Here is a 24,431-nt window from a genome sequence, read left to right on the forward strand (position 1 = left end):
AAATCCTGTATCAAAAATAAACCTTGGGGATGACACATTGCTGAAAATCCAAGAAATTCTACACATAGGGCTTTAATGATTTTATTTACAATCTTTTAAGATATGCAAATTGCAAGAATAGTTTTACTACAACATATATAGAGGTCATTACATGTGCGCTCATACATGCAAATACTAAATACACCCCAAAAGGTGGCAGAAAATACAGTATTATCAGTAACCATAAGCACTCATTGAGTGCTTACAGAAGCCTAGACCCTGCAAATGTAACCACTCATGAGAGTCCCATTTAAATCACTGGGACTCTAGCTGGACACAATGTTCCATGTGCAAGAATTCCTTTTCAGGACAGAGGTCATCATTTTGGCAATGCGCAAGTTAGCGCTCCACACCCTACTAACAGTTTTAAACAATCAACACTCTGCATTTGTACAAGGATTTACAGCAGCGGATCTCAAAAATGTTAAATAACCTGAATCCTCACAACACACCTGTGAGGTAAGTTTCATCGTCCCCATTTTTGCAGATGGGAAAACTGAGGCATGGCGAGATTAAGAGACTTGCCCAGGGTCTCACAGCTAGTCAGTGACAGAGCCAGGTCTTCCCCAAACACCTACTGTTCCATGCTCTCCCCACTAGACAATGCTCCCTCTACTAGGTTATACTATTACATTAAAATAGGAAGACATTTACATTTATAAAAAAACAACTTAAATATATAAAGTTACAGCACAGTAGGTTGGAGAAAAAATTAACTTCCTTAGTTACAGCATTTCTAAACTTTTTGCCATGTAATACTTTTTGAAAAACAGCTGATATCCATAACATTTTTGGTAGAATGGTAAAAAGATATTAAATTAAAAACAAAAAAACAAAAAACCCAAACCACACTACAGCAACAAGTATCCAGGAGACCTGAACAGTAATATCTTTAAGTTCCTGTTCATAAAGAATATATTTTAGTATATTTTTTTACAATACTGAATTACTATCAAGCACTAAGGTCATCTATATTGTGTATATTATTGTAAAACAGATTATTACACTTCTTCAGAATCTTACAGTATAGTGCCAAATAACTGAATTCAAGTCAACCCAACTAACTATTAAGATCAATTTTCCAAATAGAACATGAACTTAGTCAAGACTTATTTGCTAATTAAAAGGTATTTTTTAAAATAATTATTTCTCATGCTTAAATAACTTAAGACTAAAAATGCTATATAATACATTTAATATTGCTAACATTTTAATTGTTTGAGCTACACATTTTCAGTATTCACATCTGCTAAATGATCGTCTCGATTAAGACAAATACAACTGATTTCAGGTTTAATCACATCTCCATTTCCAAGGTTTATAATGAAGTGACTCACTCCAGTATTAGGACTCACAGAAGATAACTGAGACTTTTTTAAAACTGATGGTAAAGTGCATTTTAGATCCAAAACAAAATAACCAAACCAGTTTCTCATGTATGCCCCATGACTCACCACCAATATATTGGGATTTAACATTTTTGTATCTTTGTCAGTATCAGAATTAAGTTCAAGTCCACAGCAGTGGTTTCTCAAAGGGAAAACTGGTTTTCCTTCTAATGTTTCCAAGCCATTGCCTGCCATACCCAGAACAGCTTGTTCTTTCTGACACTCTTCTTCAATAGAAAGTTGGCACAGAAATTCAAAGAAATTCTTTGCACGTGCCCTTACCTAAAGTGTTAGGAAAAAAGAATACATTTGTGATGACTGCAATAACTCTGTCCAGTGAATTTACTGTTTGCTTTTTATTGGCTTTATAATTTCATATGTGTTAAATAAATAATAAAATAAATTAATGGAGATATCCTATCTCCTAGAACTGGAAGGGATCTTGAAAGGTCATCAAGTCCAGCCCCCTGCCTTCACTAGCAGGACCAATTACTGATTTTGTCCCAGATCCCTAAGTGGCCCCCTCAAGGATTGAACTCAGAACCCTGGGTTTAGCAGGCCAATGCTCAAATCACTGAGCTATCCCTCCCCCCTGTAGAACAATTGACAGTAAATAACATAACCCACAAAGACTGACTAGAAAATGTAAGTAGCTGTATCAGAGAAAGGTAAACGAGCTTCCACATGACAATTACAGTAACAGGTCAAAGCAATAAACATGGAGACAATTATTAGTTCTCAGCCCTCTAAATCCAAGGAGGCTGACGGTGAAGGTAATTTCTCATTTTCATTAGGATAATAAACTGATTTATCATAAAGCTATCCATGGGCTAATTTTAGATTTAGGGGGAAAAAATCCCAAATCAGTTGCCACTGCCATCAGGTCTAGTTGTTTCAGGATGATGTAACCCCCCCAAATAGGATAGAAAACAGGATTAAAAAAATAAAAAAAAACCACAAACCCAACCACAGTGCGTACACACTAAAGGTACCAAACCCAAAGTCAACTTTGAGCTCAACAGGTTTCGGTGCTTATCACTTGGGACACAAAGCTTTTTAAATTCACATATAGCCAACTGACAGCTATCAGCATTATGATTCCAAATAAACATATCAAGAGTAAAGGAGAACAGAAGGGCAGTATTTAAATCCATTCTATTAAAAGGGAACACTGCAGAATGGAATTGACAAAAGACACCTCTGGTTGAGCTAAGCCTGCAATAGAATAATTTACTCCTGAAGGCATTCTGCGCCAAAAGAATTAAAATTTGTGCACAATCTTTTAAAATTCTGCAAATTTCATTTATCAAATAAATGTGGAGGCTCCAGCATGGCATTGGGGAGCACAGGCCACTGGCTGCACAGAGGTGGGAGATCACTGTGCAACTCCCCACTGCCCTCCCTGGGACACAGACTCAGCAGTGAGGCTGCATCCAACCCTGATATAGCACAAGCACCAGGCCTGCCCCAGAAACACCCCAGGGTCCTGCCCCTCCATACCAGGTATGGGAAGAAGGCTCAGCAAGGCAGGATCCAAATATAGAGGGGCTTAATGTGGGGTGATTCAGGTAAGGGTTGAGAGGGTTCTGTGTGGGGCAATCTGGGTGTGGGGGATCTGGATGCACAGGGGCTTGTTGGGTGGGTTCTGGGTGCAATGGTAATGGGACTCTGCAGGGGGTGAAAGTGGTTGGGGCTCAGCAGGGGGACCCAGGGGGAGGGATCCAGATGCTAGGGGAGTGGGGCTCAGTGGGGTGGCGATCTGGGTGCCAGTGGCTTGTTGGGGGGGTCTCAGTGAAGGCGGTGAGGCTCAGCAGGAGGGTCTGGGCATCAAGGGATCTGGGCGCATGGGAGTAGGGCAGATGGGGGAGCAGCTCCCCGTTCAGGGATCCCTCCCCCTGCAGCTGAGGAGCGATGGGTGCAGGAAGTTTGTGGAGCTTCCTGCAGCCAGGGAAGAAATCTGAAGGTGGGTCTGACTCAGCCCTGGATGCGATGCAGGGGAAGAGGAAGTCCCATCCTCCTCAGCCCAGCCCAGCCTAGCAGCTGAGCTCGGCGCAGGGTAGGAACCACCAGTAGGGTCTTCCCCAGTCCCACCTCCTGCCCCACCGTGATTTACCTTTCTGCTGGCTGCCCTGGGCACCCAAAACAAATTGCTGGGGAGGGCTGCATGACTACTCTTGTGGCTTCCCTGTCAGAAAGCCATTTTTCTGCAGGGAAGCAAAGAAATCAGCAGGGGACATAAATTCTGCACATGCGCAGTGGCACAGAATTCCCCCAGGAGTAAGAATTGCATTCTTTCATTAACAATACAGAGGTGTCTTCACTAGTATAAAGGAAATGTGTAAGGTAACATAGAAAATGGGGCCTGAACGAACAAGTGGTAATACCATACCTCATCTAGTGTTTCTCCTCCAGATGGTGTAAACAAAGGACATTGCTCTCCAGCAGCCTTTGCCATTGCCTTTAGGTCACTCAATGGCCTTCCTTCAGCAATCCCATATTTCTAGAAAAGACCATTTATAGAAAAGGATTTACTTAATATTAAGAAAAATTCAGTCATACAAATTCAAACTCGAACTTCATTTAAAGATTCGGTTTCTGTTTTCCTTTTAACATAGGCAACAGGATGAACAGCACTCTCACTCCACACCAAATGTCTGAAGAGGTCTGTATTTGTGCTATTTCATTTACTGTTAGTTTCTCCAAATAAGTCATTTTAAAGTAATCTTGCATTTCCAATTTAATGAAAGAGTGAATGTTTCAAACATTAGCAGCTATCTGATATTTATCTTGGGCTGTTCTTGATCTATGTGCCAGAATTTTTCTACCATTCTTGGTACAAAAAAATCCCAGGAAAGGTTACAATGACCTATGTAATGTTATAATGTAAAGGTTATAATGACCTATGTAATGACCTGTTTGTAATGTAAACCTTCAAAGTCCAAACAGAAAGCATTGGGATTCTGCTGTAGCTAAGTGATACTCAACATACAGGGATATTTTCAAAAGTACAAATGGGAAATGGTCACCCAACTATCCGCTGTGCCTCTGAAATCTCTCCCATAATTCACAGAATAAAAATCAATTTGGAAAACTGGTTATTGGGATTTTTCTAAATATGAGCACTTTAGCTATTAAAAATACTCTTGGAACATCAAAAAAGGCTATATTTCACAGATATGGACAGGTTAGTTTCGGTGAGGTGTTTTTTTAAGATGGGAAAAATAAGTACTGTAATATATTTATTTATTTATTTATTTAATTCTCTGACCCTAAGAATAACCATGGGTTAATTATAATGATTTGGCTGAGGTTATAAGTCTCAAATGCTGAATTCACAGCAGGAAATGCCGATAGAATCCCAAGCACATACCCCCTGGTTTCACAGTGAAACAGACCAAACAACACATTGTAAAAGTAATCTTTATAATTTTTAGTGGATGTTACATATAGACATTCAGTTTATAATACACATTGTATTATACACCTTATATTTATAGAGCATCTTTCATCCTGAAGGTCTTTACTAACAATACAGGAACCAATTCGTCCACCCCTAAGGTGGAATGCAACACCACCACATCCCCACACTATATCACAGTAAGTGAGAACAGATAATGTATTCAAATGAAAGACAGGTTAGTTCCATGTTACTAGGCACTATAATGGTGAAATTGCTGTAGTACTGCTTACTATTTTGAGAAAACAGGCAGGGGGTGCTATAAATTTTGAAAGAATGCACAAGGGTATAATCCTTCCCTCAGTTATACAAATCCCTGCACTCTACGTACATAATCACTACAGTGATTTCAATATCACTGCAGTGAACAAGCAAGTCTCCATTACTTACTATAACAGCTCTTCTCTAATTAATTCCCGTACTCAGAATTGATGTTGTTTGCTAGCAACTAAAAGGTACCTCAATATCTTACTCCCTTCAGCTGAAGCAGAAAGGCTCAAAATTGTCCATGAAAGAATTCACAAAAGCAAAGCAATCAGGCCTCTGAAACTTCTGAACAGAAAGACATTTTACAAAGTCCTTTTAAAAAATCCTTTAAATTTTCCTCCTTCCTCTGATCCCTTCCCTCCAGTAGGGTTTATCACCAGAACAACTGGTATGTGTACTGTGTATTTGAAGAATGCAGCCTCTGGAATATGACTACATTGCAGCCATTTAGGGAACAAAAGCCTTCCTGATTCTTCAAGGAAGAAGAAAGGGAGGAGGAAGTGAGGAAATGCTACAGCTTTTTCCTTCTTTTAATACGGTTACGTTTGGCCGTTTCCTATCTTTTTTTTTTTTTTTTGGTAGTGTCTCCTTTCATTTAAAATTAAGCTCAAAATACCAATACTATGACAACTTGAGTACACTTCCTGTTAACACTAACAGCCATAACCTAGATTAAAACATGCCCCAGACTCAGTTTATTCAGTTCAAGTTATAGTTAACTCATACAAGAGGTACAATTATGCACTTGTGTGGACAAAAATAATAAAGATTAATTAGGTAAGTAAAAGAGTCTGCAGGTGATTATAAAAGTTAGACTTAAAGTCAAATTCTGCCTAGTATGACTGCAGAAAGCACTGACGCAAATGAAAGCCTTAGTATACCTAATGACAGAAATGCAACTTTCATAGCTTGGTAATTCATCCTTTATAGTTATCTAAGCATTCAGATCAATGAGAAATTTAAAATATTTGTATCGTAAGTGGTAAGCTACATTTACAAATTATTCAATTTAAAGACAAGAACTAGTAACTTGGCACTTACCCTCTCTCGAAGTCTTGCATCATACTGTATTACAATATCTTTGCAAAACTTATTCTTTCCTATAATTGCGGATGCAGTCTGAAAAAAATCAATATATAACATCATATAAAACCACCATTTTTGGATGTTAAAATGTTCCTCGGGGGGGGGGGGGGGGGGGGGGGGAATTAATTGTCAGGAAGGAGGTGGTTGAGTGATTTAGACAGGTTCCGCCATACAGCAGTAGATGCTTATAATACTAAGGGCTGGTCTACACTGGGGGGGAGGGGTCGATGTAAGATATGCAACTTCAGCTACAGGCATAGCGTAGCTGAAGTTGACGTATCTTATTTTGACTTACCTCCTGTCCTCATGGTGCGGGGATCAACGGCCGCGGCTCTCCCGTCGACTCTGCTTCCGCCTCTCGCCCTGGTGGAGTTCCAGAGTCGACGGGAGCGCTTTCTCGGATCAATTTATTGCGTCTAGACGAGATGCGATAAATCGATCCCCGATAGATCGATCGCTACCCGTCGATCCGGTGGGTAGTGTGGACATACCCAAAGTTGTAATGTACCAAGCAAAGCAAACATTATACATGACCTAACCAATATATTAAGATTGCAAACCTAAGCACTCAGAAGTTAAAAAATGCCTGAATTAAGGCTGCCTGTGCATCTGCATTATGATATAGTCTTTAATTACATTATTGCATTTTTTTCCCATGGAACCCCCTCTTCATTCAGTGCATAATATGGACAGTGTTCAATGATAAAACAATATTGAACAGTTGCTTATTAGTGTTCAATATGTGGCCCATGCCTTATTTACTGCACATTATTCATGCTCTGGTCTGAAGACAGAATTATTAATTTCCTCATGGGCTTTTCCATGGCACTCATCTCTACAATACTTGAATACTTCACAAACATTTATTTTAACAAAACCTGCAAGATGAGGGGGTAGTTTTATCCCCATTTTTACCAATGAATTCAGTCACAGCTGAGAGTGATCAGCACTCCAGAAAATCAGATCCAAGACCCTCAATTCAGGAGACGAGGAATATGCAATTAGCAATCACCAACAAAAAGTTTGTCTTAAATGATTTGATTAGCATCACATAGGTACTCTGTGGCAGAAGTAGGGATGAAATCCAATTCTCTAGGACAGTATTCAACTACTAGGATCATGAGACACTCTTCTCTTCCAGAAATCCCATGCCTCATTCAGGACACACCTTCTAATCAAGCTATCCTGCATTGTGCACCAAATGAGGTGGGGTTCTGTGGAATACACAGTATGTGATTATGTAATTAAAGACTATATCATAATGCACATGCACAAGGGAGACAGATTAGGGTTGCAAAGGAAGCCTTAATTCTGGCATTTCCTAATTTTTTGAGTGTTTGACTTTAGCACTATGAGTATAAAAGAATATGTAACATTAGTTTCCTAGGTTTTTAAAAAAAAAAAAAAACGGAAAAAAAAATTCCATCATGTGGCATACTGACATCTACATTATTCATCAGCAGGGTTGGAACCTTAAGACCCACCACACAGGCTGCTGCCACCTGAGCTAACTGTGTAACTGACAGTAGTACGTTGTCATCCACTGTGTGGACCGGCCCTAGGGGGTATAAGACACACTGTCAGTGTGTTTCACAGATAACTGCTGGCAGCAGAGAAATGGAGAGACTCAAGAATGTTGGGTTTAATTTCAGATTCAGATAGGTAATGTGCTCTAGTGGACACAGACTTCTGCCTGTTGCCTCCAATTCATACCTGCCTCTTTCTCATCCCTGTCTCCTTGTCCTAATCCCCTCCTCCACTTCCGGGCTCACTTTCCAATTTTCAATCTTTCCCCCACCACTCCCAGCCTGGCCCAGTTCCTCCCTTGTACCCAGGTCCTTTGTCAGATGTCTCCCATCTCCCTGCCCATGTTCCTCCCCCTCCCCATTGACTAGTTCCTAATCCCAGCCTCAGCCTATCCAGTTTTACTCCCATCCATCAACGAGCTCTCAGTCCTAACCTTCCGTTTCCAGTTCCTCTTCCAGTCTGTCCCTCCTCTTCCCCACTGGCTCAATCCTTGCCTCCCCCTCCTTCATAGTCCCACATTTCTCTCTCTGGCCCCCCTTCAATTCCAGTCTTACAAGACTTCTTGTCCCAATCTACTTTTTCCCTCCTCGATGATCTGGCTTTTGTCTTCTTCGCATTTAAATCAGACTGCTTCCTCCTCCATGCTGCCTGGGTGCCAGCAAGTTGGGAGAGAGGGCACTGAAAACAGGTTCCCTGCTTTCACTTCCAGTGTCTGGCCCCACCATGGCCTGCCACAGCTCAGAGCAGCCATTGCAGGGAAAGTCCAGCTTTGCCCCTGTAGCCCTAAGGCTGGAGCATGTTCATTACTGCATAGAGATGGCACATGTGCATCCTGTCACAGGCTTATAACTTGGCCAAATTTGGGCAGATTTTCACTAGGATGGCCATAGGTACACCCTGACATAAAGGCCACCTCCTGCTAAATTTCAAAGGATAGGAGTGCTAGAGCTCCACAAAGAGGTCACCAGAATCCCCCGACACACACACGGACAAAAAAAAATATTTGTCCCAGACTTGTGAAGCAACCAGGTATTAAAGTTAAGCTTGTTAGACTAAAAAGGTCCCCCCTTCTGTTCCTCCTCAAATAGGTACTAATGTATATTAGTCTATTACCAGTCACTTGGGAATTCAATTCATTCGCCACAATTCTCAAAGATACCTGGCAGTGGATTGGATACTTAGAGCCCTGCACAGACAAAAAATTTATATCCACAGATGCAGATATCCATGGATATAAATCGGTATCCACAGAGCTCTATGGGCTTTACCGGGAACCAGTGGTAAAAGCAGCAGCATGTCAGGCCACCGCTCCCAGGAGCCAGCACCCTGTGTTGGCAGCTCCTCCAGTATGACTGTACCACCCCTCAGCCCTGCCCACTGGGGCAGGCACCAGGCTCACTGGCAGCTGTCCCTACTTATGCTAGTGTGTGCAAGCAGCTCGCATGCTCCCGGACAGGAGTCCCTTCCATGCAGAGGTCTGAGTCTCCTATCTGGGAGTGTGCGAGCCATTTGCACACATTAGCACGACCATGGACAGCTGCCAATGTGGGGTGCTGGCTCCTGGAAGCAGCGGCCCGATGTGCTGCTGCTTTTGCCGCTGAGATTCCTGGTACAGCCCTGCAGCTCCGTGGATACCGACTTATATCTGTGGATATAAATTTTATATCTGTCCAGGGAGCTATAGATACTATCTCTAATAAATCCATTAGAGAGTTAAAAATTGAATTTTGTTGTGTCCTACTGTCTTAATACCTTCAAATTATCTAGGTACTATATATTTTGTAACCTTCTGTTTTCTGCTTCTAACATCTCCTCTTTCACCATTTTGTTACTGGGTTGAATATCCTTTATCAATAATATATAGTAAAGATGGAAGTGTCACTATTAAGCTAAAAAACTGATGTAGTTTTTAAACGTAAGCCACCTCTTAGAGTATTTTTCAGAATTAGGAAAAAAAGATCTTAGAAGTTCCTACATAGTGGCAGTCGTTGCCCCTCGACTTTTTGCTTATGGTGTCTCTCAGTTAATTAAAAACATAATGAGTTACTATTGCAATATCAACTGTTGGTCGTCTTATAAAGAAATTTTCCTTAAACATCCACCATCATCACAGCCAGATTCGCTTGAGTTCTTATCACCACTATCTGAGAGGAACTTATGTAGCAGCATTCCATGGTTATGTATATTGAAAAAAATGTACATTTAGGGGCCCAGTGTACAACATGCACGGAAGATGCAAGTCATGGCTGATGTATGTTAACTCAGTAGATTCTTTTAAGCTTCATTCACTCTATGGAGAAGAGCTCATCTTCTACATAAAACATTTTAGTTCCAAACTTACCCCCTCCTTCAAAATTGCCACTGCATTATTTTGCCTCAGCACCCCAAAATACTGAGATTTAGATTTACTTTCAATTGCCTAAAAAAGTACTTGCCTGCTTCGCTCGAAGGAGGTCACTTGAGAAGACATGAGTAAACTTTACATTACTGAGAAATATACCAGCAGCATCTGCTTGTCTGAAACCAGTTGCAGAAAGGGGCTCATCCACACCTTGTCCTGAAAAATAAAATTTTCCCAATTTAACATTTGAATTTTAATTAATTTATTATTAATTATATGTAATGCAGTAGCATTCCGCGAATCCATTCAGGATCGGAGTGCCATGCAAACATGAATACAATCCCTGTCCCATTTCCCTTTACTGTGAAACTCAGAATTCAATCATCATGCAAACTAAATGGGAAAGAACAATAGTAATAACTCTAGGAACACACTGAATGATTATTGGTACAGTATTTAAATTACAAAACAAAAAATGTTAGCGTACATATATCAAAGTAAAAAACATATATGCAGAAGCTTGATTTTTCAAGAGTGACTAGTGAATTTGAGTCCCTTGGCATCCATAATCGGTAGCTATTTTTAAAAGTTTAGGCCAGAATGTTCTCAAGACAAAGCCAAGATAGTTTGATTCCCCCCCCGCCCCCCGACACACACCATTAAAAAAAGATTATTCAAAATTCTGTTTTCCTGTGTGTATTCTGTAAATACATTATACTTTCCCTGCTGTCTCCCACTCTTCTGACACTAGAAATCCCTCTTGAGGAAGAGCAGAAGTAAGAAGAGGTTCTATATCTGAGGAAGGTAGCCAATAGGTGTGTTAAGATGACCAGAATGATCTAAGGGGGGAATTTATGATGCGATGGGGAGTGGCATTTCCAACAACCCCAAGCCTCATCTTCTCCCCGGTCCACACTCTTACCTGAAAATGGCATTTGGGGTCCAGAGGCCAGGGTATGTGTCTTTCCTGTCAGATCAGAATAAGTGGAAAACAATGCTGCAGAGGTGGTTCTCGCACAAAAGAAATCCACCAAGATTTCATCCTCTACGCCTTCAGTGGCAACATAGACAATAGGACCACAAGAGATTGCAATTTGGTTTCTAAATATCTGTATGCCTGTATTTGGCCAAGTGAGAGCTTATGATTTTCATTTTTTTTTGCAATTTTGATAATTATCAATTTTTATTTTAATTTTTAAAGTTGTAGTAAGTTAAGTGGGAATAGGATGGGGACAGGATGGTGCTGACAGCGGGGCTGCAGAGGGCTCTCTGTGCAGCCAAGGGGCTCAAGACATCAAGGTGTAAGGTGTGGAGGAGACTGCAGTCTTGGCACAACAGAGCAGACTCTCACCAGGGCTGCAAGGAGTAGGACAAGACCCTGGCTGAAGGAGAGACCACCTAACTGCTGAACGGTTCCTGTCCAGGGACAGCTCCTGCACTCCTGGCTGGTGAGTGAGTGGGGCCATGACAGTGGAGCTGCAAAGGGCTCTCCACATGGCCGGTGACACCAGATCCCTACAGGTGCAAGGGGCAGGTGGAGGCTGTGGTCCTGGCCTGGTGGAGCAGACACACCCCCAGCCAGGGGCATGAGGGGGAGACCACAACACTACTGAATGACTCAGTCCTTGGACAGGAGCCATTCAGCAGCGGGGTGGCCTTCCCCGCAGCCAAGAGCTCTTCCTCCTCCTCACAGCCCTGGCTAGGGGTCTCTGCTCTGCCCCGCCAGGACCACAGCCTTCCTCACACCTTGTGCCTGCAGGGATCAGTGTCACTGGCCCTGCCACAGCACAGGGAGCCCTCTGCAATCCTGCTGTCACGATCCCGCTCTCTTGCTCCTGTGACAGCAGGGCTGCAGTGGGCTCCCTGCATTGCAGCAGGGCCAGTAACACCAGATTCCTGCAGGTACAAGATATGTGCCCCAACTACTGCCAATGGAATTTTTCTCCATCAATTTCAGTGTCAGCTAAAACGGATGTTTACCAACCTCCATCTAGTTAAAGTGAACCCTGCAAAGCCTAGTTATGGCCACCGCTGTAGGTTTTAAATATTAAAAGATTCTCTTTAGTTGCATGTGGGAAGGGGACCAAATAACAAAGTGGTAATATCCAGTATCCAATTTAAAACTAGTGAACAGTAAAAAGAGGTAGTCTAAACAGCAACATCCAGATGTGGCTGGAGACAATCAATGTGCTATTAGATAGTGCCTCAGCTGGTATGCTGTTTCTTTTCCATCAAATACACCTCTACCCAGATATAACGCTGTCCTCAGGAGCCAAAAAATCTTACCACGTTATATCGAACTTGCTTTGAACCACCGGAGCACGCAGCCCCGCCCCCCGGAGCACTGCTTTACCGCGTTATATCCGAATTCGTGTTATATCGGGTTGCGTTATATCGGGGTAGAGATGTATCTATGAAAGTCATCTTATCAGCAAATTTTTGTGAGCAACTTAAGATAAAGTTCTTACTAAGAATATGAATCTGAAGAACAGTCACAATTATATTTATATTATATACCACAAGATATGTTACAGGAACTTCACAGTTGCAAAGTAAAACATTCAGAAATAAAGAAATGCCAGAATTAAGGTTGCCAGCACAAGCCTAATTCAGCTCCCCTTATATGCATGCATTATCAAAGTATGTGATCATGAACTTACTCTATTTTTTCCACCAACCCCTTCCTCAGAGTGCACAGAATGAACAGTGCTCACTTACTAAGCAGCTGTAGAATAGCTTGTTTTATACTCATTGGTCAACATATAGTTCTATGCAAAATTTACTCTACACTATTCAAATCCTTCTCTGAATATAAAATTATTCATTTCCTCATGGGTTTGTCTACAATTATCATTTCTAAGTGTTTCACAAACAGTTTATTTTCACAACACTCCTGTGAGGCAACAGGGTATTATATCCCCATTTTACAGATGTGGAGCCAAAGCACAGAGATTAAGATCAAAAGTATCCACTAATTTTGGGTGTCCAATATAAGATGCCTAGGGCCTGGTTTTTCAGAGTTACCACCATTATATAGTTCTTTGTGCGCTCAAAGTGCAACTTCCATTGAATTCAGTTGCAACTGTGAGTGCTCAACACTTCTAAAAATCAGACCTCAGGGTCTCAGGTTGTGTTTCTGACTATCTGAATGCACAAAGTTAGTGGCCACTGCTGAAAAGTTTGGTTTAGGTGACTTATCTAGCATCACGTAAGAACTCTGACCAGAGACAGAATCCCCTTCTCCAGGATAGCATGCAACTGCCTTAGCCGTAAAACCATCCTCTCTCTTTCTGCAATTGCCCTCCTCATTCACTATACACCTTCCATCTTGTGCAACAAACAGCCTCCCTCACTACACAACCTTTATTCAACATACCTGACCCTACAGCTCCTTGCCTAGCCAGTCCCAGTATTCACCCCTCTGGGCTCCTCATCCTAGTCCCAGTCTCTCCCTCTAAGATCCAATCCTAGTCTCAGTCTTCTCCAGCCCAGCTCCCATTTCTCACCACCCTTCTCATCCGAGTCTCTCTCCTTGCTCAGTAATCCCAGTCTTCCAAACTGCCTCTCCCCCCAAATCTCATCTCGGAATGTCAGTCATTTCCCCCCTCCCAGGCTTCTTACCTCAATCTACTCTCTCCACCAATACATCCCTTGCACTGTCTGGATCTAGCTGTTTCTGCTTTCCAATCAGGCTACTTCCTCCTTCACTGTGCCTGAATGCCTACGGGTGAAGCACCCAGCACAAGAGTTTTCCTGCTCTGAGTGCCTGGCACCAAAGCAGTCAGAAGCAGCAACTACAGGGAGTCTTGCTCAGCCCATGCAGCCTTGGGCTGCAGTATGCTCAGTACAGTTAGAATATTCAAAGACTGTAGCTGCCAAGCTAACAAGTCTCTGAGCACGCGCAAACTGATTTTTTCACAAAAGCTCATAACTTGGTGTTGCCATGGGGCAAAAAACCCTCCCAACTTTGGCAAATAGGCACATCCCTGGCAAAATTCGATTCTCTTACCAAATTTCAAGCCCCTTGCGCCAAAGCATGGAGGTAAGAGAGCTTCTCAGCAAACAGTCATAAGAATTTTTAATATAAGCAAAACAATGCTTTCCCCTCCTCAATTTTCTGGTGAACGGTATAGTCATATCTCCAGAAACTCTTAAAACAAATTAGCCTGAGACAGACACCTAGCATGGAAAATTTCAGCATGAATGGCTGAAGTCTGGCAAAGTTATAAGCAACTGAGTTACAAGCAACTCTTATGATGGGAAGCGCTGGGCATCCTTAGATACCCTTGCTACCAGCTCTGCCTATAATCACATTACTATTATTCTAAAGCAGAATGTTTAAGTAGAAAAAAAACCAATGTAGTCTTTTCATGGCTCAATTAAAAAGAAATGAACACATTACCTAATGTCCTGGAAGTTACCATCTCTATTACAGTCTTAAACAGACATTTTGGAGGTATATGAACTCTATTGAACTCTGATAGTTCAAAGTTGGTATAAGTTATCAAGGCACAATCCTAACCCAAAAGATAGGTCCCTTACCATACACAATCCTAACCCAAAAGATAGGTCTTTTACCATACACATTATTTGGTATAAACATACAAACTGATAAGTTAACTTGGATGTAGTGATCAGGTTTGACTGATTTAAATCACTAATTTAAATCTGAGTTTATTCATGATTTAAAACGAGCACAAAACCTTGACTTAAATCAAGAATTTTAATCTTGTTTTGCATTTGTAGTTTATTTTCCTAAGGTTGATTCTCACTGATTAGCAACCATTAGAACATATTGATTTACAACTCAGTATAGTCTTTATACTAATTTTAGTACTTTTTGCCAACCAGGAGGATACTTAAATAAATGTGTATAGATACACTGTAATTACATGGCTTAAAATAAATTTAATTTTTACATTCATTTTATTATGCTTGAAAATAGTGAATGACATTTACTAGATGATTCATTCTTTTTTAACACCTGATTTGCCTCAACCTGCATTTGGGTGCAAATTAGAATTAAATTAAAAAATGCATTAAAACAGGTTTTTGTTTTAGTTAAACCACTGGATACATATATAATAAGTTGATCAAAACATGTTTTGCATTTGAAACTAAATGATTTTATTAAACAAAGGACTTATTATCTATAGTTAGTGAATTGAACTGATTGTTTCTGATCAGGATGCCCTTTAAAACTCTAGAACAAGGAGAGCTCATCCTCTCACACCTCATTTTTATTCATAGACTGGGAGAGGAAAACAAGCTTTTCTGCTTTTTTTCAAACCCCACAAAAGTTTCTCAGCTTTGAAAGAACCAATAAGTAATTGAACTGAAATAAAATAAGAAAATATTCTCACTGCACCTGCAACAGAGACTACTACTGTTACAGATGCTTAAACAGTTACTTCCACTAGGTTCAGTGGTTTGACTTCTATTAAAACTTGGGCTTCAAACATATACTGCTTGTATTTTTTTTAAATTTAGTATATATTAAAATTGTTTAAATTACGCTTAGGCCTTGTCATAATATTGTCAATTTCAAATAGGCTTATTTTTAAAAAGAAACATGTACTTAATTTAAATATTTAATTTTTTAAGTATCCGTTTTTATCCATCCTGATATTGGTAACATTTCAGTTAACCATAGGCTGCCCTCTTGCAGAGGTATATGTAATTATTTAATCTCTAACCATCTAATGGTCATAGCAGGATTGACACTAACCTTGAAGTATCTTGTCTTTGTTGTATCTTGTTTCTCCACTGAAAGATAGAAATATTTCAGACAAAGAAGAACAACCTTGTCTAAAAATAGCGTTAGTCAAAATTTAAAAACATTTGGATAGTAGATGTAAACACCGCATCAGCTCAGTACTATAATAAGGGGACCACATTGCTGTAAAGCACAATATCTTTTTCAGTAAGATGTGCTTAAAACTCTCACAGTAGCACTTCAGAAACTTTTTAAAATAATTAGTTCCAATTACTCCTTCAGTGTTCATTAAGAATAAGCTTCTTTGGAATCAAGGTAAATGTAGTTGCTTAATTTCATAGTTAACTCAGCATTATTTAGTTATCTATTAAAACATTATCTACATTTTAGTTTCCTCCTATCTCCATCCTAAAATAGCGATTTTATGGAAAATGCACACCACTCCATTTTTTCCCCCAATCAGATGCCTATGTTTTGAAAATGAGCCTACACAAAACATAATAAATTTAAAAGTATGGAAACCAAAGAAGGAAAATAACGTAGGGGTACAAAAAGTGGAGGGACAGAAATAGGATTAAAGAAAGGAAAATAAAAGGACTTGTCTACACATGAAAATTAATCCAAAATAAGGTAGGTTGTGAATCTGAAGCAAGTGTGTGGATGCTCTTATTCCAAGTCCTAAAATATCATCAACAACACTTTCCTGATAGTGGAGCAGAAGGAATCCTGCTTTGATCACTTAAATATATACTAGAAAATGCTTTTGAGTATTTTAAGGGTAATCTTGTTTTGGCAGAGGGACAGATTAAGTCTTTCCATTCTCTTAATTCTATATTTTTACTTGGATCACTGGATGTTTTTTAAAATAAAGAGATGGGTACAAATAAAGCCCCCCCTCCAGACACCACCACTTAAGCATATTGACTTCAATGGACCCATCACATGAGTAAAATGACACATGCCTCATCATTTGTAGGATTAAGGCCAAAGAAAATGCTGACCTTTCCAAACAAAGAACTATTGTCAATGCTATAACAGGTTCTCAAAATGATCTGGACAGATGGCTGGTCACATAAGGCTGGCTATTTCTCCTCAATAAATTGCACATAAATACTTTCCACATAAAAAAACTGCTGTAATTGCCACAGAGTGTATGCGATTCTAAAAAGGAGGGCATCTGATTCACAAGACAATCATTCTAATAAAATATAGTCAATACTACAAGACAGTGAGAACCCCCCACAACAGCACATACAATAAGACTGCCAAGTAGACAGCGAGGATGGGATTTTCAAACATGCTCAAAATCAACCTAAATCTGTTCCCACTGAAGTCCATGGGAGCAAAGTCAGACCAATGCAGAGTACTTTTGAAAATTCCACCATAATATTTCAGATTTTCTAAAGAGAACAGTGGTTTCAATCTGGTGTATTTTCCTACTGACCAAAAAGGGAAGACTGCAGCTGGATCACCAAATCAGTGGATTTAGATTTTTAAAGGAAAAACAGGAATAATTCAAACCAGAGGAAAATAATTAAAATCCACATTTGGGTTGCATTGTGCAAGCATATTATGCAAAGAAAACAAAAATTACTTTCCCCCCAGTATTTACAAATATTTTGTTTGACAATAGCCTTTTAACATCTGAATCAGGGGTATGGAGGTGAAATTTGATTTTGATTTCTCCACACACACATGCCCACACAAGACAGTACACTATTCATATTATACAGAAGTCTGTTCACAGAGATCCACTGTGACTGAAAGAAAAAGCTAAAGCTATATGTTCTGAAGAAGTCAATGATGTCAGTGCTTGTTTTAACATTCCACAGTACTATCTTATTACTAAATGAACTCTCCACCACTGCCAAGTCAGAGTATTTTTGGCAAGAGGTAGGTCTTATGACCAACCAAGCTGGTCTATAAATAGCCTTAACTAGCCTCACATGCAACAGTGCCCATTATGCAACATCAAAAATCATTGATATAATCAGTCTTTATCTTAATGGGTTACCAAAACACAGAAGAATAATTTCAAATGTTTAGTTCTAACAGAATATTTATCAGATGCAAAATAATCAACAAGTATTTCCCAGAATGTTACCACAGAGGTGTCACAAAATGTATTATAACAAAGAATTATGTTAGGTTTAATTCCAAAACAGTTATGTGAATGCTATATGAAACCACTGCATGTCATCTTTCTGTATCACAACATTTTATTCTTGATATGCTGTAAATACAGAAAGGAAGACATCTGCATTTCAGTCCCTTCTGTAGCAACTTTTGTTAAGTTTTCAGTCCTGAATAAAACAGAAGTTATCAGGAAAAGCTCAAAAACATAACTCTTTAGAATTATAAAATAATGTACATTTGATTCAATCAGAGTAGTTTGTAAAGAACCCCCTCCCCGCCCCCCCCAAAAAAGGACGTCAAAATTGCTAAAACTTATGCAAACTTTAGCAAAGTGCTAGAGAAGATAACATCTTTAAACAGGCATTCTGTCCTTAATGCATGTATTTTTTCTTACTTTTGGCCTGGAGTTTAGGGGTTAGCTAATAACCGCACCTAAGTTTGCGTAGATGGAAGGATTATTATAGACTTATTACATTTTAAATGCCTACTATATTTGTTAAAGTTCAAGACTTAACGAAAGAGTTAGGGACATATATACAATATGTTCAATTTTATGGTAATTAGACATACTCAGACCCCAGCAAGTCGCCAATGCCATCTTCAACTGGGCAAAGTTTGGGCACAGGTGCTCTAGCCATAAATTAATTTTAAGAACAAAAAAGTCTCAATTAGGAGATAAAAGGTGTCTCTCAGAATACAGTGTAAGAGAGAGAGAGACCCAATGATAATCATTTCACTGCTATGTCGCTATATTGTTACCTTATAGTTGGAGAATAAAAGCTCTCTATTGGGGTTTGAAAAATGTTCATTTTGTCATTTTCTGATTTAAGTGCCTCTCAGCGTAAGCTTCACATTTCTTAAATAATGCACTTTCCCAGGTATTTAGAAAGGAAAAAACATGGAGAAGGGAATTACCTATATGCTTCTCTGAAGATATAGTTTACTTAGAATCCTACCCTTGAAGCACAAGACAGCTGGAAACTTCCCTAGCACTCAAACATGTTTAGACTTTATGGGGATTAATAGTTATATCTCATGAACAGATGAAACGTCATTATCTTCAAAGTCAGAGATTAAGGCCAGAAGGGATCACTGTGATCATCAAGCCTCACCTCCTGTATAACAAGGCCAAAGGACTTCCCTGAATTAATTCCTATTTGAAAACATTCCCTTCAGTTCACTGGTAAGTAGGATGTAAAAAGCTTCCTAATAACTATATGACAACTACCAGAAGCTGTAAAGTAATTTTTCACATCCCACCTCTAACAGTGGGAAGGTAAGAATCCACCCAAATACCTCAGTATTGCACGTGTCCATATTTGAGCTTTGCACAAAGTGTAACAAGCAACAGTACAAGAAATACCACACTTTCAATTCCTTAATAGTTGTCCCTACCAAAGACAGAAGAAGTTGTCCCTACCAAAGACCTTCTGTTAAGGTCAGAAATAGAAATCGCCTCCAAACAATATTAAGATAAGAATATCAAGTGATTCAAAAAGTCCCTAAAATAATTAACTAACAAGTTTTAATTTTTGATAGGCCAACTACCCCTGCCTAACATTGTTACTAGCTCGCTCACATTTAGGTCAGCATGAAGGATCTTCTGCCCACCGTTCAGCACAAAGTTACTGAAAGTAGTAACATGTTCTTGGGAGCATTCCATTGAATAATGGATGTGACACTACAGAAACAGCAAGAATCAAGATTCCAAAATTTTGCTTATCCACAAAAGAAGAAGCTCCAATCAGTGTTTATTAAATATAGAGAAATCATTTGAGGACAGAAATTAAATAAAAGTACCACTTTATAGTACAAAAGGAGACTTCAAAGTTATCTTGATCCCCAGCCAGAAAAGAAATTCTGTATAGTCTCCTCTGAAGAAATCAACCATTTTGAATTCCCTCCTCAGAGAGTGGTGGAGAAAGAAAGGGGCAAAGTGTTTGGACATTAGCTGAAATGTAAAGAAATGAGCAGATTGCCAGATTCAGGGTCAGGTACCCTTAGGTCACAGAAGCACGGACTTTGTTTTTCCGTCACTTTCCAGGAGTCCACTGAGATGGTACAAAATTGTCATTGAACATTATCAAATGTTTATTTCCTGTAAATAAAGGGGGGGGGGGAAGAATAGGTAAATCCAATGGTATCTTAATAGCTTTGGATGCATGCACACTGTTTATGTCTGGGAATCTTTGTAATGGGTAACTACGATGCTAACAACGACTACTGCAGAAACTAATGGATGAGGGAACATCCACTCACACTAGTGAGGCAAAGCTAACACCTAAACAAGGTGCAACTCAGGATACATCTACACTACAAGTGCTAGAGTGGCACAGGTGGGAATTCCTGGGGGAATTCTGCACCACTACATAATTTTGCAGAAATTAAGGTTGTACATGCAGAATTTCCTCTTCCCCTCCACCCAAAAAAAAAAAAAAAAAAAAATGGGCTGCAGAGATGCCAGATGTCCCTCCCTATACCTGGCAGAGCCCAGCACGCAAATAGAAAACAAGGGGGGAGTGTGAGCCTGGAGGGTTCCCAGCACACCCTCAAGAAAGGAGGCAGCGGTGCACAGGAAACCCAGTGCAAGCCTGGGACCCAGCATCAGGCAGTTTCTTCCTCTGGATATTTGGGCTCTGTAGAGGAGGATGTGTGAATGTCTTGGGGGGGAGGGCACAGCTGGCACCTGGGGGGTAGGGAGTGAGAATATCTGGGCTGGGAGGGGCCACGGCTGGGGAGAGTCTGGGCCAGGGAAGGCCCCAGGGTTGGACTCTGTAGGGAGAGGACTGAGAATCAGGAACTGGGTTATCATAAGGGTTTCTTCAACTCTTTACTCCCAGGGGAAACTTTTTGTGTGTCTGTATTGTTGCAGACATACTTGCTGACAGGTATTTTGAAATAAATTACCAAAATAATTGAAATCCATGTGATTATAGAGTGTTATTTTGACAAAATTTACAAAATTTCAAAATATTCTGCACAGAATTCTTAGTTTTTTCAGCACAGAATTCCCCCAGGAGTGTGGGAAGGGGGTTTTCTGTAGGTAGGTTAACAGACAAATTCTTCCATTGACCTAGCTGCACCTATACCAGGGGTCCGGTTGTCCCGATTTTATAGGGACAGTCCCGATTTTGGGGGCTTTTTCTTATATAGGCTCCTATTACCCCCTAGCCCCATCCCAAGTTTTCACACTTGCTGTCTGGTCACCCTAAAGGTCTTTCACAGCCCTGCCGAGAGATGCAGCGGGAGCGATGTATTAGGTGCTGAACAAGCCTCCGTTTCCATCCCCACAGCCAGTCACACACCCTGTGACTCCCAGCCCTGCTCTGCCGCCTCAAACGCTTTGTCGCCTCCTGCCGGGAGGCCGCAGCGCAGCGTTGGCGAGGGACGGAGGCAGAGGCCGGAAGCTCCCTTCTGGCAGGGCGCTGCAGGCAGCCCAGCCAGGAGCCCCGCCAGACGCCGGCCAGCGGGACGCAGCGGCGAGGGCGGTTCATGGCCAGACTCGGGGCCTGAGGCCCTCAACCCCCGCTACGGGCCCGGGCCCCTTCTCCCCCCACAGCCCGCGCCCGCAGCGTGTCCCCGGGCCCCAGCGCGCGGGCGGGGGCAGCCGCCCTGCCATGGGGACGGGGCGCGGCGCCTCCAGGGTCCGAGCCGGAGCCCTGGGACCTGCCGGCGGGAGCGGCCCCAGCACGGGGCCAGCCTCGCACCGCCGGGGGGGGGGTCCGGGCTCGCCCCCCGCCCCCCTCCACTCACTGCCGGACGATGGTCAAAGCGAACCGGCCCATGATGCGGTGAGAAAACAGCCTCCGCGCGCTCCCTCCAACCGGCTTCTTGCCCCCGCCTCCTTACACTGCGACGCCCACCCCTCGCTCGCCTACTGGCGATCACGCTGCCTGACGTCACAGTTCCCTTTAAGCGGCTCCACCAATAAAACGTCTCCTTCTCCGTGCCGCTCGCGCGCCGGGTTGATGAGATCCCGCGCAGGCGCAGAGCCCCAAGGAGAAGGAGGAGAAGGGGCGCGTGCGTGCGTGCATCGCGGGGGCTGGTGGCGCGCGCGCGCAGGCGGAGGTTGGCCCCGCTGCCGCAGTAAACGGTGCCTGTGAGCCTGAAAACTGTCGTTCGCCGCCGAAGAGGCGGGGTGGGGGCGGGGTCAAACCGCCCCTGCTGCTTGTGTATGTCACGCCTGAGGGCTCGGTGGTTATCAAAGGCAGCAGGCCCGAGCCTAGTCTCAGGGGTCACACACCTGTGCCAACGGTCAAAACGACCCTGTGTGTAGCAAGCGCTCCTTGGTGTATGGAAAAACTACTCATTAACCCCGTGGGAAACGAGCTCACTAATATTTGTGGAAACCCATTTGTCCATGGAAACACGTTTAGCTTTCGTATGCAAACTGAACCACCCCAACTCGTGTATGCTTAATGCAAAACAGCTATGTGCAAAACTCATTTGAATGTGCATAAACACTTGTTGGTGCATGAACACTCATTGGACAACGAATTCTTGCATGTGCAAAAACTCAAAACAGTCACAAGCAGGTGCCTAGAAGCACAGTTGCACACACGGCTTTCCCAAGTGACCATTTTTCAGGCGTATATATTAGCCCAGGGTTCGGCAACCTTTCAGAAGTGGTGTGCCGAGTCTTCATTTATTCACTCTAATTGAAGGTTTCGTGTGCCAGTAATACATTTTAACATTTTTAGAAGGTCTCTTTCTATAAGTCTATAATATATAACTAAACTATTGTTGTATGTAAAGTAAATAAAGTTTTTAAAATGTTTAAGAAGCTTCATTTAAAATTACATTAAAATGCAGAGCCCCCCGAACCGGTGGCCAGGACCCAGGCAGTGTGAGTGCCACTGAAAATCAGCACGCGTGCCATAGGTTGCCTACCCCTATATTAGCATATGCACAGACTGCTCAGCCATTTGATGGCATCATCAGTCAGGCGGAGAGCCAGTAGCCTGCCATTGAAATAAGTCAGTGGGCACTCATCAAGGATATGTGACATAGTCTGAAGTTGACCACAGCTGCATCGCAGGCCATCGCACCACCATTGATGCCTTAGTTATCAGACGTACAAGTATGTTTTTGAGACTGCAAGAGATCTTCACTTTCTGAATATTTAGCTTAGGGTGTGTGTAAAATAATTACATGCCTAATATTGTCTACTCTTAGCATTAAAAAAAAAAATCAGAATCCAGAAATTATGAGATTGGCTCAAAAATTAAGGGTTTAAAAATAATAAATTCTGATTTATTTTTATTTGTCCACTGCTTTTTGAGACTTTAGGGTTCATGTTTTCAAACTTTTCTTCACAACCATTTTCTTAAATGAAAACAGAGATTTTCATGTAATCAGAAGACTTCAGGATGTGGGTCTTTCATAAATATGCCAAATTACATAAAACTCATGATAAAATTGTGAGTCAACAACATTATGCTCAGAAGTGACACTGGAAACCTTGGGGTGCGGGGTTTGGCCAGGGCAATAGCTGTGATAGACAAATTGTATTCAAGTGAAAGTTAACAGAAATTACATAGAACTAACCATGGTGTCTCATTAGCATTGTGTGACAGAAACCCAAAGGTTGTGCCTATTATCCATAAAATGGGGCAGACTGTTGCCACTCTCCACTTCAATAAGCCTTTGGAGAATATAGATGTTATTATTCAGTGCAGCTTGGCTGCTTGGATCTAGATGGGATATTATGTTTCAGCATCCATTGCCTTTGGGGGCTGTCTTCCAGGGCCACCGGGGGGGGGGGGAAGAAGTGGGGCAATTTGCCCCAGGCCCCGCAGGGGCCCCCATGAGAGGGTCCTTCACTCGCTCCAGGGGCCCCGGAAAACTCTCGTAGGGCCTGGGCCCCCAGAGCTTCTTCCTCTCCGGGTCTTCAGTGGCGGGGGGGGGTGGAAGGACCCCCCGCCGCCGAATTACTTCCGAAGCGGGACCCACCGCCAAAGTGCCTGGTCTTTGGCGGTAATACGGCAGCGGGGAGCTCCCGCCGCAGGTCTTCGGGGCACTTCGGCAGCAGGTCCCAGAGCGGAAGGACCCCCCGCTGCCGAATTACCACCGAAGCGGGGACCCCCCACCACTGAAGACCCCAGGCCCCCTGAATCCTCTGGGCGGCCCTGCTGTCTTCTCTGTACTGAAGGTGAGGTAGGTTACTGGCCAATTTGTAGAACTCTTTGGGCCACCTTTGCTCAATAACTATTATCATTTTTGTGAAACAGGAGGAGTGGGGCATAGAAGGCAAAATGACCATCAGATGAAACAAAGGGTGCATAGCTCTATCTGCACAGTTCCCATGAATGTCAATTGATGCTCCATGCACTGAAGGTTGCAGGGCCAGGTCATTTATTTGTAGTAAAGATGACAAACAAATTAGCAGCCAAGGACAAGAGCTAAATAAACCGCAAACTCTATTTTCTTGCCTAGAGGTTGTCTCTTTGGGTCCCAGTTGAGGCACATAAGTGG

The 24,431-nt window shown here is 41.9% G+C and overlaps 1 protein-coding gene across 3 annotated transcripts; it reads right to left on the reverse strand.

The window, feature by feature from the left end:
• Nucleotides 1-56: 56 nt before the first annotated feature.
• Nucleotides 57-21,867, reverse strand: TIGAR (TP53 induced glycolysis regulatory phosphatase). Of its 3 annotated transcripts, XM_039538829.1 has the most exons (7): nt 19,537-19,635; nt 19,070-19,110; nt 15,834-15,871; nt 10,200-10,321; nt 6,193-6,270; nt 3,817-3,927; nt 57-1,709 (listed from the first exon to the last, which is right to left on the reverse strand). In XM_039538829.1, the coding sequence occupies exons 1-7, from the start codon at nt 19,618-19,620 to the stop codon at nt 1,263-1,265; spliced, it is 921 nt and encodes a 306-aa protein (XP_039394763.1). In that variant the 5' UTR covers nt 19,621-19,635; the 3' UTR covers nt 57-1,262. The 3 variants fall into 3 exon arrangements, with proteins under 3 accessions (XP_039394763.1, XP_039394754.1, XP_039394747.1); XM_039538820.1 differs by lacking the exons at nt 19,070-19,110; nt 19,537-19,635 and adding an exon at nt 21,711-21,867; XM_039538813.1 differs by having other exon boundaries at nt 18,717-19,779.
• Nucleotides 21,868-24,431: the final 2,564 nt, after the last annotated feature.

Source organism: Mauremys reevesii, linkage group 1 (assembly GCF_016161935.1).
Source record: "Mauremys reevesii isolate NIE-2019 linkage group 1, ASM1616193v1, whole genome shotgun sequence".
NCBI classification, from domain to species: domain Eukaryota; kingdom Metazoa; phylum Chordata; order Testudines; family Geoemydidae; genus Mauremys; species Mauremys reevesii.

What these genes read in the sequence shown, in the direction of transcription:
- TIGAR (XM_039538829.1), bottom strand. Translation starts at nt 19,620, where the DNA reads ATGGAATGCTCCCAAGAACATGTTACTACTTTCAGTAACTTTGTGCTG. An exon ending in TTGGCCTTGTTATACAGGAG is followed by an intron (nt 15,872 to 19,069) that starts GTGAGGCTTGAT and finishes TCTATCTTTCAG; the next exon opens with TGGAGAAACAAGATACAACA. An exon ending in ATGCAAGACTTCGAGAGAGG is followed by an intron (nt 3,928 to 6,192) that starts GTAAGTGCCAAG and finishes GGTCTTTTCTAG; the next exon opens with AAATATGGGATTGCTGAAGG.